This window comes from Bos indicus x Bos taurus, chromosome 4 (assembly GCF_003369695.1).
Source record: "Bos indicus x Bos taurus breed Angus x Brahman F1 hybrid chromosome 4, Bos_hybrid_MaternalHap_v2.0, whole genome shotgun sequence".
NCBI classification, from domain to species: domain Eukaryota; kingdom Metazoa; phylum Chordata; class Mammalia; order Artiodactyla; family Bovidae; genus Bos; species Bos indicus x Bos taurus.
In genome coordinates this window covers 32,989,555-33,006,872 of record NC_040079.1, presented here as the reverse complement: position 1 = coordinate 33,006,872, position 17,318 = coordinate 32,989,555, and the positions used below count along the sequence as shown (strand labels likewise).

The following is a 17,318-nucleotide window of genomic DNA, read 5'->3' as shown; positions in this document are numbered from 1 at the left end:
CCTTTCTAAAGGAGAGAATTTGCTGGCTAAAGATAGTGGATTGAGATGTGAGTCAATTTGTGATGCATACCATTGGGGTGCCTATCTCATGAATGAACACAAACATTTATACAAGCACACACAAACACAAACATTCAGGTTAGATAGTGAAAGGGCACCTTTTAATATCTGTTGGAAGTGGGAGAACTGTAAGGTCTTCTATTGACTATTAGCTAAGTAGCCCTTTTCATCAATTTTCAACACCCCCTTCCCCAGCAGCCACCACTCCAACTAATCTCTAAGCTCATCCTGTCTTTAAAGAGATTCTCCTTGATGTTCAGTGAGTTCTAACAGCTTTGTCATAAATCAAAGTTCATCGATGATTCACCTCCTGACAAGTAGTTCTCCTGAGTGCTTAGTTTTGAGAATTTCCTTTTGGCTTCTCCTAGTTAATCATCACTACTTCAGGCTACTGAAACCTGTGACCAGACAGACAAGGGTTCCATTGCCTGTCTTCTCTGGAATGGCTGCCCCATCCCAAATCAGACCTGCAAAAGGTCATTCAGATTACCATAACATCCTCTATACCTCGGCCCCCCTCAACAGACCAATTTTATCCTTCCCTAGAAGACTTCTTTTTCAACACAAGTCAAGGTACACTGGCAGGGGCTAAAAGATGGGAGGACCACTTATAAGTACTTCCTAACTATAAGTGCTTTATGGCTTAGTAATTTTCCTCAAATATGCTCATTTTCTTTTCCACCAGTAAAACTGTGTAACCTTGAAAGTCTGGGAGAATTACATCCTGGTTTTGAGAATAAGTTCAAATACTTATTGAGAATAAATTCAAGAGGCAAAGGCCATTTTCTGCCCTTTATAATGACCTTTGACTTCATTCTGTGTACCTAAAGAGAACAAACGCTTTCAAGATTCGACTAAGCTACCTCGATATTCCCCCCAAGCTCCCTGGGGCTCAGGCAGCTGCTCTGAGGGAATGTGGCAAGCACCTCGGACAAGATTTTCTACTTGGCTGAGATATTCAACAGGAATGGCCGTTCTGCCAGCCTCGTAGATTCAGAATTTACCCACCTATGGAATTTCAAAACTCTCCATCTCTTTCTGAAGTTAAATCTAACAGGGATCTAGTCTCAGCAAAGGATAAGGGGAGGTGTGGGGAGGTCAAGAAAAGAGAAAGTTTGGGGTTCGATTTCTAGATTGCCGGATTGGGACTTCAGAGTCCCAGTGCCCCGGGGGCGATGGGGTGACTGATGAAGGGCGTGCGTCCCAGCTCAAGGGCTGGGAAGTCTAGACCCGACCTCTGCACGCGGAACCAGGAATTCCTTACTCTCGGAAGCTCTGCCGTCCACTCCGTGGCCGGGGTCTTGGGCTCCCCAACCCGAGAGGGGTTCCAGTGGAACTTGGCTAGGGTGTCCTGTGGGACCCGCTCACCCACTCGTCGGTGGTCGCCTCACCCAGGATGTCTACCACCTCTCTCAGTCTTGGACCGCCGAGGAACCCCTCCGGTCGTCGGTTCTCGGATCCTGGAAGCCGTCAATCCTTCCACTACCTGGAAATGCGGGGCTCTTGTTGACAAGGAAATCGCCGTCTCGCCGGGACGTGTCCCCCGCCTATCTTCCCTTCCTCCAGCCTGTCTCTTTCGCCGCATTTCCTTCAGCGGCCCTCAAGACTCTCTTTGAGGCCAGATCAAAAATTTAAACTCCTTCCCCGAACCTCTCTCGCAACCGTCGAGGCACTAGGAGGGCCGGGAAGACCGCCCTGCCCCGGTGCGGGAGGGGATCCTAAGCTCTTGGTGAGGATCCGCGGTGGGTTCTGCATCATAGCCTGGCCTAGCCGGAGCGCCAGGCCGAGGGAGAGGCTGAGATGCACCCCGAGGCTCCCGGGGTTACAGGGACCCCTGCTGCCCACTCCCCCCACCCCCAGCCTCTCTCCCTGGATGTGGCCCCGCTGCAGCAGGATGGCTGGGCTGGGCTGGGAGCTTGTCTGGCAGCTTCTACTGAGCAGCTAATAGTATAACAACCCGGCTTTGATAAATCTGAACTAATTACCCCTCTTAATTAAAGTCTTTAGCAGTTGTTTCACTGTTTTGGCAAGAAAACAGGAGAGACTTGCAGTTAGAAAACACCAGAGCCCGAGCTCACAGCAGAGCTGCTGATTAACACTTGAAGCATTTCAAGGACCTGGCACCCGCCACAGTTTGGTTTTCATCCATGTTTCCTCCTTGAATGGAGGCATATTCGTCTACAAACATACATAGACACATAAAAACATGCAGGCTTCCTTTGCCAGCTGTGTACAAGTCAGTTTGTGCCTTCAGGGTATGAACAATAGATCCCCCGTTTACAAGGCATCCTTGTAATCCTGTGTGAAGGTGTGTATTGCATGCACCTTCTAGATATGTTGTTCCCACTTAACTTTGCACCACAAACACATCCGATGGTCCAGGACAAAGATATGCTTCTGTTAGAAAGCCCACATCTTCTTTGAACTGAATCAAATTTCCTTACTTTACCAAAGTTGTAACAATTTGCTGTTATTTGGAGAGACTATTATTTGCTCTTGGTGAATTGTTTAGAACATTGGGCAGTACTAATCCATGGTTGAACATTTTAAAAAAGAAGAAGGCTGAGGGGGTCAGAATCAGTGATCTCTAGCTGAAAAACAGCAACAGAGCCCTGAAGGTTGTTGATTAAATAAGCATGTTCCAAGGATTTATTTCCAACAGTCAATGAAGCAGTTTTCACGTGCAAGAATCAAACCCAAAATTTCAACTTCAAATTCATCCATAATGAACCACCCTTATCTAACGTGTATGTGTGCATATGTGCATGTGAGCTCATGAATGTGGCATGTGTCTTAACAGACACACACATCTATGCGTGTATATATAACATACACACAGAGTTTGGTTTTGACTTCAGGGAAAGAGAAAATGGTAATAAACAATCGGCAGGCATCTCGAGATTGCAGAATCAACACAATGGGAATATATACAATAATAAAATTAAAACGGTTGCAGCAAGCCCGCGTAGGGTAATACAGATCTCAATAAATACAGCAGAAAATTTGTTTTAAAAAACAAAAGAAACACTGTCTCTCCACCCGAGATGAAAGTCTTTCCAAATTAAAAAAAAAATCAGAACACAAACCCCCAAGTTTTCTCATAATTGTTAGTGCCTATATAGCATATAATACACGAAACCATGTAGCAGGTGCATGCAAGAGGAGAAAAGACCAGGGGATTCAGAGGCTTCTGGTTGGCGCTAACGCGTGGGGCCCAACATGCCCTGGGTTCTACAGACGAGTTTGGGTAGAGAGGTCCAGCTCTATTCCGCCAGCTGCTTCGGGAGTGAGGAACCCGGCTGGGGCGGGGAAGAGACTTTGGCCTTGATCACTGGTGGCCCGGATGGAGCCCAGGCTGCAGGGGCCCCGGGGGCGGCAGCGGCGGCGGCAGAGGCGGCAGCGTCGCGGGCGGCGGCGGCGGCTGGAGAGGGGGCGACGGGTCCGCACCTGGCTCCCCAGCCGACGGGCGCGGCAGCCCGAGGCCGCTGTCGTGTAGCTTCCGGACGTGCTTCTTGAGGTCAAAGTTCCGGCAGAAGCCCTTGCCGCACGTGGGGCAGGTGAAGGGCTTCTTGTCGTTGTGGGTGTGCATGTGGAACGTGAGGTTGTAAACCTGATGGAAAGCCTTGTTGCAAATATTGCACTTGAACTGCTTCTCCCCGCTGTGGGTCAGCTTGTGGTTTTTGTAATTCCCTGCAACAGACAAACGACAGGGACGTGGACCTGAAAAGAGAGCTTGAAAAGGGAGAGGCAGACGGTGGAAGGACCAGGAGGCGGGAGAAGAGGGGCCACAGATCCGACAACCCCGGGCAGGACTTAGATGCCCACCTGCACTCGGCTCCCCGAAGTTATTTTTAAATATCGACAATGAGGTCGTTCCCGCTACATTTCAATACAATAGTTATTAATTCAGTTCTATAAAACGAGAACAAGAGGTTAAAAAGAAATATCCCCTCTGTGTACGAGCCATGCCTTTGTCTAATCCCACTTAGGGATAGGAGGTTGGAAAGGCAACGCACGCGCTGGTAACTGGGTGCACTTAAAACACATCTTCTAAAACAGCCCCCAGAACTGAGGGCTTTCGGTAAGACTCCCGCGAAAGACAACGCCTTCTGGGTTCCATACCTTTTTGATGAAATCCTTTGCCACAGAATTCACACACAAACGGTTTGTAGCCTGCGTGTATTCGGGTATGCGTGTTTAAAGTAGAACTTCTATTAAACGCTTTGCCACACTGGTTACATTTATGGGGTTTTTCCTAAGCGGAAAGAAGAAACAAGCAGAGAAGTGAAGCTACTTTGTTATTGAGTGGAGTCTGAAAAACTCAAAACACTGTCATGCTCTCCCTCATGCTTTTAAGCAGAACAAAGGTAAACAATACCGGCATTTCCCCTTCGTCCAGCCGGCACATTTCAAACAAACCTTAACTGCAGGGAGTTAAGAGTTTATCGGCCATTAAGACAAAAACAAAACCGTTCGGAAACAAACCAGGTGAAACTGACACAGTCGAACACACCTGGGTGTGAATGATCTTGTGTCTGCACAGGGTGCTGGCTTGCCTGAAGCCCTTTCCACACACTTTGCAAACGAAGGGTCTGGCTCCTGTGTGCACCGGCATGTGACGGGTTAAGTTATAGTGCGCGTTAAAGACCTTAAAATTAAACACAAGTACAACAGGTTAGCCCAAACAGCCCTTGGAGATCACCCCCGGGTAGAGGAAAGGGAAGGAGGTGATAACATTCTGACAAGTGTATACAAATAATTACAAAATAAATTTAGAAGGAAGGAAAGAAGACTCACCGCCCCCGCCCCCCGCCCCCCAGTACTTGCCTTTCCACACACTTCGCAAGTGAAAACTTTGGGTTTGGTGTTAGGAGAGCCTCGGCTGAAGTCAGAGGTTTTGAATGCTATTTTTTCCGACAGAAGCTGGGCGCTTTCTTTCATGTAGTGCTGCAGCTGAGCCTGAGACAAGTCTTTGAAAGCTACTCCCGAGGGGTACTTCTCCACCGCCGGGACCACCAGTTTATTCCTTTCGGCTAAATACGTTTTTGGCTGCGGGTGCAAAGGGGAACTGAGGAAGTAGGAGGCCACCGGGTGGATGTTGACGCCGGCCGCCGGGTGGCACGGGCCGTCACCTCGGTTCAGGTAGCACAGGGCGCCCATGGCGTGGAAGGAGGAATGGTTGACCACCCGCGGCCTTACCAGCTTGTACTGCTGCAGCGGTAGCGCGTCGCGGGCCAGGTCACTCTTGAGACTCAGCGCGCAGTTGAGCAGGTCGCTGCAGCTGAACGCGGGCGCCGCGGGTGCTGAGGCCGGGGCCCCCGGAGCCTCGAGACTCGCCTTTCGGGGCTCTGCGCCCGTCATCCCCGCCTTGGGGTTCGTGTCGTACGCCACAGGCACGAAGGGGATCATGCAGGGGATCGACGAGTTAAGATGCAGCGAGTGCTTGGGGTCCCCTTTGGGCACGGCTCCCTGCAGGAAGTGGGGGACGGGCAGGGCTTTGGGCTCGGGGGTGCGTGCCATGATTCTTTCGATGGAGAAAGCCAAGGGTTTGGAGGTGTTCATCACGTTGCCCCGGGCCGGAGCAGTCGCTAACATTTTGGCAGTCGCGTTGTGGCAGCTACTGTCCATGTCGGAGTCGCCAGCGTCCGTCGTCAGCCGGGGCCGGGCTGCGCCGTCGTTGCCTTGTTCCCTGCTTGTCACAGACCTGCGGAGAAGGGGACGGGCACCATCACCACCAGCAGCCTCTTCCTCCTCCTCCCCAGCATCACCAGCCGAACCTGCCTGCCCAGCCCAATGGACTCCTGCCAGCCCATCGCAGAGTTCTTGGCGCACCAATGACTCGGGGACAATCACTACTTATTTCTATCAATAGAAAGTGTTGTGTCAATAACGCAGCCAAGATCTCGCCAATCGTTAACTTCCAAGAGGAGAAGGTAAACTAGATAATTGCTCAATTCGCTTCCAACAGTCAACAGGAAAACTTTTTTCCCCCCCTCGGCAGTCAGTGACTACTTTTCATTGGTGAGTGAGGTTCCCCCGCCCAGAAGAGGCGGGGGCGCTCTCCTCCGCACCGCGGGCCCTCCCCTCCGCTCACACACTCTTCGGGCGCACACTTCGGTCTCCTCCGTCCGCCCCCCGCCCCCCCCCCGCTTTGCTTTTTCCTCTGTCTTTTTAATTCTCAATCTGCTTAACCAGGCTTTAGAAGCCAAGCAAATCTGAGATCAATTTTCTCGTTTAGCTCTAAATGACATCATCTAAAATCATTGTGCAAGGGCTAAATAAGGAAACAGACTCTAATTCAGGGGCAAACGCCAGGCTATATTTATCAAACGCCAGGCTCTAGAAAGCCACGGCCAGGAAGCCTCCGGCAGCGAAATCCTAGCCTTCCCCGCTTGGTTTCTCCCGGCCGGTGCTGGACCTGAGTGGGAGCCGCGCCTCCTCCTCCGCAGTCTCTCTCCTCCTCTGGGGCCCGGGACCAAGGACTCCCGGAGTCCCGAAGTCTCCGCGGCCCGAACCGACTCTGGACCATTTGGAAGACGCCAGCAGGTAACTGGCCTCCCTAAATGCCTCTGAGAATTAAAGGCCTACCGGAGGATTGTTTTGTGTTTGTGGTTTTGTAAGTGCGATGCCACGACAAAAGCTTGGGAGAGACACACTCCATCCACAAAGTTAAGGAGGAGTTGCAGGGAATACGCGAGAGTCACACCAAAAGAAGCCTCGGCTAGGACCGAGTCCACCCCCACCCCCCTCACACACAAATATACGCGCGCGCTCTCCCGGAACGAGTCTTTCTTTAAGTACCTGCGCTCAGCTAGAGCTCTCTCGGAGCATTTAAAATAACTGTTGGGCAGAGAAGGGAAGCAATGTTATTGATTCCTCCTCCAATCTTCTGATTGCTGGTGTCCGCACGCCTCCCCAAAGAAGCGCGGGCGACAACCAGGGTGAGTGTGCAGGGGGGCAAATGGGGGCGATGAGCATAGCGACCTGCCTGCGCTCCGGGAGTGGCCTTAGCCGCGCTTCCGCCTCGGAGAGAACGCTTGGAGACTATGTCCTGCAACGCCCCACTTCCAAGCACCCTCTGGGTGTGACGTCTAGGCCAAAACTCCCCGGGAGTTGTTGCAGAGCGTAAGGAGTGTTCCCGGAAGACTCCAGGGCCAGCGACTCCGGCAGCGCGGGTTCTCACCTCTCAGGCGGGCCGCGGCTAGGAGCGTTCCGGGAGCAGCGGTGCGCACGATCCTGGTCGCTCCCCTTGGCCAGCCTGCGATCTTGCAGAGCTTAGCCTTGCGGCCAGATGTGCTAGTGCCGGGCATTCACTAGCCGCTGCACCGGGAGGATGTGGGAGCCTGGAGCCCGCGCCGAGAGGCAGAGGAACAGCGCAGAGATGCCAGCTCCCAGGTCTCGCGGCCTGCAAGCCCTTGTGAGTGGCCACCCGCAGCAGCCCAGGGTGCCATCTACCTGGTGAGTTACCCCGAATGGGTGCGTGTAGAACGGGTGGTGGCGGGTGCCAGACATCGGGCCAAGCGGGTGTGGGCGTCCTCTTCCAGCAGGAGCGATGGAAAGGGTCGGCGGTGGGAAGCTGGATGCAAGCAGACTAGAAACCCTGGAACTGTTGAGCCGTTGGTCAATTACACACCGAATGCAAAGTTGGACCCCAAGCGGAGGAAATTGACCTCCATATACTCCAAAATAGTCCCTTTTTCCTACCCCATTGCCCAAAAGAAGCTAGGAGCCACTCCCTCTGTCTTTTGGGGGGGATCTATCCCGCCTCTACTCGGCGGGCCAAGGAGAGTGGAAACCCAGAGTCTGGGCTGGGAGAGCCGGAGAGATGCCCAGCCGCGAAACAGAGCAGCTGGATGGATGGGGGTGGGGGTGGGGTGGGGGAAACCCGATTGCTAAGGAAATGGGGGAGGGGCGTGAGTCTTATTGGAAGTTGAAGGTAGCCGAAGGGCCAGGTGGGAGGAAGGTCCAGATGCGACCGGCCTTAGCCACTAGGCCTGCAAGTGCCGGGTTTCAGGTCTCGAGGTGGCGCCGGGCTGCTGAGAGGACAGATACAGAGGTAGAGAAGTGCAGAATGGGGCGAGCGCAGAACGCTGGCCGGGGTTCTGGAAGAGGCACCACGCCCCCGGGGGCACTTTGGAGCGGTCCTTGACCCAAGCGCAGTCACCCAGGGTGTGCCCAGGCTGGAAACTGTCTTTCCGTTTGCTGTTGGGGCCGCCGAACTTGTGTCTTCTCCCCTACTCAGACAAAGAGCGCCGGACGGCTTTGCTAAGGGAAAGTGGGGGTGGGGGTCCCACGACAGATGGATCGTGGTTAAGACTTTAATTGCTGCCTTTTGGGGGCGGATCAGGTTTCCTTTCCTACCTGTCGCTTCTCAACATCGAAAAATCCCCCTCCTGCTGCACTCCTCCGATGCAGTGCCAGTTTAAAGGAAAAAGCAAAGAAGCACGAAACTGCCCGACTCTGGAAAGCTTTGGAGCGCTTAGCTGACATGTACAACTCACCCGCTTACGGAACGTTACCTGTCTCCTAGGCTGAATGCCACCAGTTTGTTTTACGTTTGTCGCGTGTCCCTCCCTCTTCTTCCCCTCCCCCATTCCCTCCTCCTTAACGGCACAGAGCCTTGATTTGACCCCGGTAAATTTCTCCTTCATCGGACACTGAATTGTAAGGGAAAATTATTGACTAAAGTATGTGTTTGGTAGGGTTAATATTTCAGTGGTTTGCTTTTCACTGGTCTCTTGCAGATTTGTCTTTTTGACAAGTGTTGTCTGAAAGTATAGTGTCATTTGAGTAACACAAATATCGCAAAGTAGCAATTATACCCGTCCTTTACTAGACTGGATCTTCCTTACCTTAAAGACTGAGGAGGTGCTTTATAAATCCAGATCTTGTGATTCTAACACTCCTTGAATATTTTCCATTAAAAAAACTAACCTATATGTTCATTTTAAAAAATCTCTATTAAATTAGGGCTCTCTGAAATAAAAATGCACAAATTCAGCAAATTCTTCCATTTTATTAACAAATCTATCCAGTACTTTTGTTTTTTTCCAAGCACATTTGGAAAATAACAACAACAAAAACACTACCAATGAAAGCAGAGCTTATTTGACAAATTTAGAGGCTTCTAAAACAGTTCAACACTTTAAAATTGTTTGTTAAAAGAATGCAAAGGAGACCTGTTTGTTTTGTTAATGGCAAAATAGAAACTTGGTTTCTTTGGATTTTCTTCAGAGAATCCTATAATCCCCCTTTGCTCACTAGAACTGACGATTAAGTATCCCTCCCCTTCCCAGCCACAGAAAAGCAGTATTCATTTGCCCTACTACTTTAAATCCTCATGGAAGGTGAATTTCAAATGGGTGGTTTATCTTGCATGAGATGTGGAAGCAGAAAAACCTTTGGTAGGAAGAAACCAGATAACAAACTCTAACTTAAGACTTTCTGAGAAAAGAAGAAAGAAGTTCTGTTTTGCAAAAGTAATTTAAAAGTTATCTTCTTTTTTCTAGGGAATCTGATTTTCATCTCAATGCTTCCTAACCTGTGTTCTTGATATTTTTCAAGAACTTGCATAATTTTCACAGGCTTTTCATTTATGTACCTGTCACAAGGAAATGCCATTACGGGTCATGATTAGTGCAATCTGCAATAGAAGACAATATAATAGCCCATCAGTTACCAAATAATCCACAGTCTTTAACCTCTTCTTCTTTGATGTCACAAAATACTGCTGAATATTTAAAAACTAAAAAGTAGACTGGGAAATATTATAATGTATTCATCCTCCTACCAAGTGCCCTATTTCATCCCCAGTCACATTTTTAAGGTTTTTAAGATTTTCAGGGCTTTCCAACATCTACCACCCCCACCTCTTCAGCAAAAGCAACTATCCAGCTTTCTTTTTGCTTCTTATTAGTTACTGAAAGCTAAAAAGAGAGAAGAGATTAAGATGATGACCCCTTACACTTTCCCAGGCATTTAGATTCATCCCCACTTTTTTCCTATTTAATAAATAGTAGCAAGGGTAATGTACTTCCTTCTAGAGGAGGAAAAACATTCATAAATTCTCCTACAGTTTTGCTCAGTCTTTATCTCTGACTGGTCTTTTGTTATTTCTTGTGTGTGATGGAGGCGGGTGATGGAATAGGACACAAATAGGAAGGGTCTGCAGAGTTCAACGAAAGAGCCTGTTGTGTTCCTCTGATTAGTTCAGGAATATACTGTGAGAACTAACTTTCCAGGACATTAACAAATACACAGGCCAAGAGTTCAGATTTAAGGCTTCTACTTTTGCTTTTGGTTAGTTTGCTGGCAAATAAGGAATTCTTGCTAATTTCAGATAGCACTTGAAAGGCAGTAAGTATCCCAGGTTAGGAGTATAGGAGGTTAGTTAACTGGAAGACCCCTCCTTTCTTTTGAGGGAGGAGGGATGGAGATAGGGCTTGTTTATCCCTAGGTCTTTGTTGTTACTCCTTTTTTCATATTAGGGTTTCCCTTAAACCAAATGAAATTACTCCTCTCAGAACAGCATTTGCATAGTAGGTCAGTTTGTCAGAGTAAATGAAGAGCCCCAAAGGTGAGAGCTGGTAATGAGCTGGCAGGACACTTGCCCTGGGTTTGTTTCTGCCCTTCCACTAACGCTGGGCTTTTTCTCACCCGTTCCCACAGGCCTGTGAGGTGTTTTCCCTCCAGACTACCAGGCTGCAATTCAGGGTTGGACTTGATGGAAAATGAAGTTTATAAACAAGCAACCCAATTTCTCCAACATATTCGAGGAGCTGCCTAGAAGTTAAGCAACAAAAAAACCAGCAAAGTTTTGCTGGTAATTTACAGCGATGTTACCGAAACCCGGCAAGTGAACAATGAGAAGAAGGATACCTCAAGTAGGCTCTCTTGTCTTACACTGGTAGCACGGTTATGCAATTTGCCGCTTGGCGTTTTGCCGCAGTCGGGATATTTTTTTGAAGGTGCTTTTTTGGTCAAAATAAAAACTGTATTTAACACACAACGCGAACCTTTCCTTGATATTACGCACGAGGTTTAGAGCAGTTTTATTGTCCAAGTTTCTTATCTCTCACGAAATAAAAGTCGACAGTCACCATTCAAATAACACAGAGCAATGAACGAGCTTAGAAAACCGGAGAAGCAATCGAGGTAAATAAAAATCTTTGGGCGAGACAGAAATCTCTGAGAGTCGTTTATAAATTCAGTTACCTCCCTGGACCCCGGCCGTCCGAGCGCCCCGCGCCGACCTTCAGCGCTCGGGTGCCTGGGCCTCCATCACCGCCTTGACGGTGCCTTGGGGGTGCCTTGGCGCCCCCAGCCCCGGCCTCCGAAGGGGACTGCCTCCCGGTGGCGGTAGCGTGGGAGCTCGGGCGCCGGCCTCACTCCCAACAAACAGGCCGAAGTTGAGCCAGGTGATAAAAGCCTGAAGTGAAACACAAAAGCTGACCCACTCTCCCCGGCCGGACTCTCCACTCATTGGCTCTTGCTCAGAAGTCCCAAACAGTTCAAATGACGTTAGCGAGACCAAGGGCGACCGGGCTCCCAGCGGTGGCCTTGGAGAGGCCTGGGGGCGGTGGCTCCGGCCTCCAGGAGGGGGCTGGGAGCCGGGGGCCGCTCCGACCGCTCGACCCTCCCTCCCCGCCCGCCGCGCGGTGCCGATGCCAGTCCCGCCGACTCCGCGGCCCCGGCTCGGCCTCCTGGGTGCGGGGTCAGCCAGCGCCGCGCGCTCGCCGACCTGATCCCTCTGACCTCGGGCCCTGGGGACCACCACCAGCCCTGGGGGCCCCGCGGCCCCTCCCGGGCGTGATCACTCGCCTCCCTCTCCCCGCGCACCCCGGCGGATCCTGCAGCGGCTGCCCTCCCTCCGGGCCCCAAGGCTGCGAGAAGAGGGGGGGTCTCCAAAACCTCCAAAGGATTTCGGGAGGGGGAGGGGGTGCTGGATCAGGTTTAAAGACCACGTTAACAGATGGCAGAGAAATCGTGTTTGTAAAGTTTTGGAACAGAACATTTGCTAATAGACTTGCTTTGACGACTCAGAGTGTAACTGAAGGGTCATTGAATCTAGTTGTCAGGTGAAAGAAAACAGGTCTGACGCGGTGACACGCCCAAGAAGGAACTAGAACATCTTTTTATTAGTTTTGCCCATCATTTTGAGTTTCCCGGAGAACACTTTCTTAAGCCAATTTTATATGGAGACGGTGGGGCGGGGGTATCTCTGAGTTCTCCCCCCAAAACCTTTCAGTCCATTGTCCTGTACTGCACTTTTGTAGCCCCCCGCTGCCTGTCCCCACGAAGAGTCCCTTCGGGCCCTTTTGCTTGAGCTTAGAATGAGTTCGTGTCTTCTGACAGTCCTGGAGAATGCGAGGGAATTTTCCAACTAGATTCTCCTGTTCTAAGACAATTTCCTTCTACCTTCCCCTCTTGCCCTCACCCTCCAATTTGTCCTTTTATTCCGGGTCCTAAACTCTCCCTGTCAAGCCCCTCCTTTTTTCTCCCCTCTTCACAGGAGATGGGACGGCTGTCCACAAAGCACAATGCCCCCGCGGCCGCCTGCAGGGGGCTTCCCCAGTCCTGAAGCTGAGGGGTCGCTCAGCTACTGGCCGGCCCCCTTTTCTCAGTGGGGGCCGACGCTCTTCTGTGATCCCCGACACCTCCCTCCCTAAAGCCTCTCTCAGACCAGATCCCACAGCTGTTGACCCTTTTCCAAGAGTTGAGCTGTAACACCCACGCCGGGAAGATCCCAAGATGAGGCTTGATCCATCCGTCATTAAGGAATCTGACAACTTTTACCATGTTAGGTTAAATCATTGCCTTCTTAGTTTGAAGTCATTTGGAAGTCATTTTTACTTTTCTCACCGTCTCTTCTTTAAGAACTTAAAATTTCACAAATAGTGGGGCTGCTGCCCTCAGAGATTCCCCTCGGTCTCACAGACGAAGAGGATGCCGGAAACCCCGCGAAGCTAAGCCTCCCGCGTCCATGTGGACGTTGGCCGCAGAGAAACAGCATTCCGCGAACCGCGGTGACCTCGACGGTCGGCTGACGTCCGGAACGCGGCCCGCCGCAGCTCCTGGGCCGGGTGGGCGGCTCTGATTCTCTGTAGATCCGCGAGGTCGAGGGCAGGGAGGCAAGCTGGGTCCGGGTAAAAAGCGGGAGGAAGAAACAAGGCTGTGAACCGTTCAAAGGCTGAATGGGGTCGGGTTCCTGCTGCAAGTGAAGGCGAGGGTGGAGGGGGGACTCTCTTCTGTCTAACCCTGTGATTCACAGCTTCTCAGAAATTTACATAATATAAGGGCGTCGACGTAAACCTAAAGGACAAAAATAATAATTCGACAGCACATATTCCGTTTTTCGCACCATGGGCCTGGATATGTTCCCGGTGTTGGCACAGTCGCTGATTCTTTGAGCTTTTTGCTCACGCGGGAGAGTAACTGAAGTTTCACAACAGTGTTGAAAGGAAAGGCAGAGAGGAAGGAAAAAAAGAAGAGAAATAGAGAGTGGCTTTAGTGATGCTGATTTAGATTTCTCATTGATGGCAAAAGAGTTCTAAAAATTGAGAGCATATGCTGTGTTCAAAAGGCAGTGGACATGACAGTAATTAGGGTCCCTCATTTTCCAAAGGACCTGTTCCCCTCTTATTTGGCTAACGTGGGCCTTTTATTCATAAAGCACATTCATTGCCCTTTAATATTAATATTAATAGGAAATTTCAATTTATTATTACTCTAGATAAGTGAAGGCCCCACTGTCAACGTGGCTTCAACTGACCAACATAAATGTAAGAGCCAAATGCAAAACATAGTAGCTACAAAATATATGTAACTGCTGTCTTACCTTTTGGATTAGGTTATTTTCTTTCTGCATTTGAACTCAGATGTACGTGTTCAGTGGCTCAGTGGTATCCAACTCTTTGGGAGCCCATGGACTGCAGCCCGCCAGGCTCCTCTGCCCATGGGATTCTCCAGGCAAGAATACTGGAGTAGGTAGTCATTCCTTTTTCCAGGGGATCTTCCTGACCCAGGGATCAAACCCCTGCCTCCAGCATCTCCTTCCTTGGAAGGTGGATTCTTTACCACTGGGGATTGTTGTTACTGTCCACTCTCTAAATTGTGTATGACTCCTGGTGACCCCATGGACTGCAGCATGCCAGGCCTCCCTGTCCCTCACCGTTTCCGGAGTTCACCCAAATTCAAATTCTGGAGCCCTACTGGAGGCATTTTCTTAATGATTCCCTGTGCAACACGAGGCAAGGGAAAACCTAAGGACAAGGTTTGTGGGATCCCAGCATCCCCTTATTTTAGCAGGTGCTCTTTGGACTGGTCTATGCCTCCGCCAAGTGCTTCCCGCCAGGCAAGTCTAGTCGGTCTGCGGGTGAGCAGTGGCATGCTCCCCTCATGCCCAGTTGCTGAGGTGGTTGTCATTGGAAATTGGCAAGAGGAAAGGCCTTTTTTTCTCCCATCTCTGCCTTTCTGCATCTGACTGTTATTCCAGCTTCCCCTTTCTCTGCAAAACCTGTGTGTAAAGTTGGCCACATTCTCTAACATTCAGTCCAACCCATTAGCAGTTTACAGTTATTTTAATTTCTAGAGCTTTTAGTTAAACCTGTATAGGCAGGAACTTAAGAGGAGAAAACATCTACTTTTTCAAGTAAGCAGTGAATTCTGCCTCCACTAAGCACCCCCACCCCATTGCTGCCCCATAAAGGGTAAATAATAATCCTCTTTCCTTCTCTTTGTTTCTTTCCATCCTTTTATAACCAGTTTCTTCAATTAGCCATTGAAATTGAGAAACTTTCCTCCCCTCTAAGAAACTTCTTTGTAAGTACTCCTACCGATGTGTCCCAGACATTTTCAGGGCTGAAATAAATGATGCCAGTTTGGCGTCCTGCTTTGGCCTCCTAGCCCGGGAGTGCCAGCTTGGGGAGGGCCACACAGCTAGTGGACTCCTTGTTAACCAGAATGGATGGTGGCAGTTCCTCTTTGCCTTGAATTGTTTTTCTGTAAAATGGGACTAAATCAAAGCCCACTTTATTGTTGGGAGGCTTTGAGATTGAAAAGAGATTTCAAAATAAAACTACTTTGCATATGAAAAGCTATCCATCACCTTGTTAAAAAGTTAAGCTATAAACTTTTCCCAAATGTTTTTCAGACAACTGTATTTTAAAACAACTGTCCTGCTCAATGATTTGCTTTCTGGTTATAGACATGGAAATGCTAAAATACACTTGAAGAATCCCATTTGCTAAATTATTTTTTCACAACCTTGAGGACTTTCCTTATCCTTGGGGGCCTCCTCTTCCACATCCAGCCTTGAGTTCCCCAGAGGACAATTTCTTCTGTAGATGTGCGAATTAACCTTTCACAAAAGCTTTTCAAAAATCCCAATTTGATTAAAGCAGATTTCATCTCTTTAGAAGCTGCTATGCATTTCTAAAATTAATCAAATTTCTGATAGACCGTCCTAATTATATGAAAGAACACACCTAGCAATCACCCAATGTAACAAAACTGCACGGTTTGAATAAATGACTATAAGTAAGCTTCTTCAATATAGCAACTTTGACGTGTGTTTAAAAAATCATTACCCAGTTCTGGGTTTGTATGTGAGGGTTGGGGAGGGATGCTTAACAAAAGCCCTCCCCTGATACAATCTGCTGCTACCCTGGCATTTCTCTGTTTCACTTTTCGACTTTTTGAAATCGAGTCCTGTTGAGTTCTGACCTTTTACTAATATAACCCCTTTTAATGAATTTTTTTTTTTCTACCTCCCTACCAAAATCTCCTTCCAAAGTTACAATTAGCTTTGCTTCCTTGGCATTTTAAGAAAATACCCTTAACAACAAACTTCAGCATTTAAAGTTTTCTTTCTGGCAATCATACCCAAGAGAGGTGTTACCAGTTGGGTGTCAGAAAGGAGGTGGTGTTAAAAGGCAAACCAGGGACTTCCCTAGTGGTCCAATGGTTAGGAATCTGCCTTGCAACAATGCAGGGGTTCCATTCCCTGGTGGGAGAAATAAGATCTCACAGGCCAGGGAGCAGCTAAGCCCACATGCCTCAACTACTGAGCCCAGGTGCTATAACTGGAGAGTCCGTGGGTGGCAACAGAAGATCCTGCAAGATGCAACTAAGACCTGATGCAGATGAATAGATAAATAAATAATCATTTTAACAAAAGAGAGAAAAAAAAAAAGGTAAACTGGAATTGACAAAGTAGAAAAAGAACTTGACACACCACTTTCAGTTTTTCCAAAGGTGCATACCTTGTAGAGGCTTCATAAACAAGCCTGTGCCAGGGCCCAGGAAAGAGTGCCTGATGGTGCTTGAGTTTGAAATCAACTCTTCACTTCCTCTCAGACCAGAGAACCGCTGATCCAAGGGATGGACAACACGAAAGGAGATTTCAGACAAATCTAGAAGATGATTATTGGCTGATTTATTTTTGAATCACACTGCAAATAAGCACATAAATAAAGCTAACTTTAATATAAAATGCAAAGTAGGGGAGATAAAAGTCACCGTGGCATTCCGGAGTGGGAAGTTGGAGGTGGGGCCATGAAATCGTGTTCCCTAGGTCTGTAACTCAGAAAGCTGCAAGCAGGATATCTTAAAGGACTGAGGGGGCCGAGGAACATCCCTCCAGCATTAAAAAAAAAAAAAAAGCAGTTCTAGTCCTGGCACAAAGCAGGGCTCTGAATCTTTCTCTTTGGTGATTGATCAGTTTCTACCTCCTCAAGGCCACTGCGTGCCTGGCCCCGGCATCACCGGGGGCTTGCGTCTCCCCCACCACGGGCATCCTGGTTTATGACCCTGGGTGCACCCTCGAGGGGTCTCCACGCTATTGGCATTTTTCCAACAGTCTACAAGAGCTGTCAGTTCAACGCTCGGGGCAAGACTCCGTGCTGTCAGTCATCCTAAACGCTGCCCTTTATACTTGGCTGCCAAGGCTGAGGTCAGGAAGGCTGAGGTTGGGGCGGCCTTTGACCTCCTCTGCCTCTCTCTTGATGCCGCTTCGAATTTTCCAAGCGCTTTCTGTGCGAGCATCTCTGGGCTGACTCAGGACGTCATTCTAGCCTCCCTAAACTTTGGAAAACATTAATGAACAGCAATTTGTCCTTGAAAGTCTCTTGAACTCAACCTACTGGGCACAGGCCGAGGCCTGGGATTCCTTGCTTGTGGTTTGACACCCCCAGATCGGAACCGTACAGTTCCAGACGCCTTGGCAAACAATATACCCATGTGGACCCCAAGACATGTCT

At 49.3% G+C, this 17,318-nt stretch overlaps 1 protein-coding gene across 1 annotated transcript; it reads right to left on the bottom strand.

Moving 5' to 3' along the window:
• Nucleotides 1-2,681: 2,681 nt before the first annotated feature.
• FEZF1 (FEZ family zinc finger 1) lies at nt 2,682-5,952 on the bottom strand. The gene is made up of 4 exons (XM_027540334.1): nt 4,888-5,952; nt 4,574-4,708; nt 4,183-4,315; nt 2,682-3,750 (listed from the first exon to the last, which is right to left on the bottom strand). The coding sequence occupies exons 1-4, from the start codon at nt 5,686-5,688 to the stop codon at nt 3,389-3,391; spliced, it is 1,431 nt and encodes a 476-aa protein (XP_027396135.1). The 5' UTR covers nt 5,689-5,952; the 3' UTR covers nt 2,682-3,388.
• Nucleotides 5,953-17,318: the final 11,366 nt, after the last annotated feature.

Excerpts from the sequence above, each read along its gene's own strand:
- FEZF1 (XM_027540334.1), bottom strand. The coding sequence starts at position 5,688 with ATGGACAGTAGCTGCCACAACGCGACTGCCAAAATGTTAGCGACTGCT. Across the intron at positions 4,709-4,887 it reads CTTGCGAAGTGTGTGGAAAG|GTCTTTAACGCGCACTATAA; the intron begins GCAAGTACTGGG and ends TTTAATTTTAAG. Across the intron at positions 4,316-4,573 it reads ACAAGATCATTCACACCCAG|GAAAAACCCCATAAATGTAA; the intron begins GTGTGTTCGACT and ends CTTTCCGCTTAG.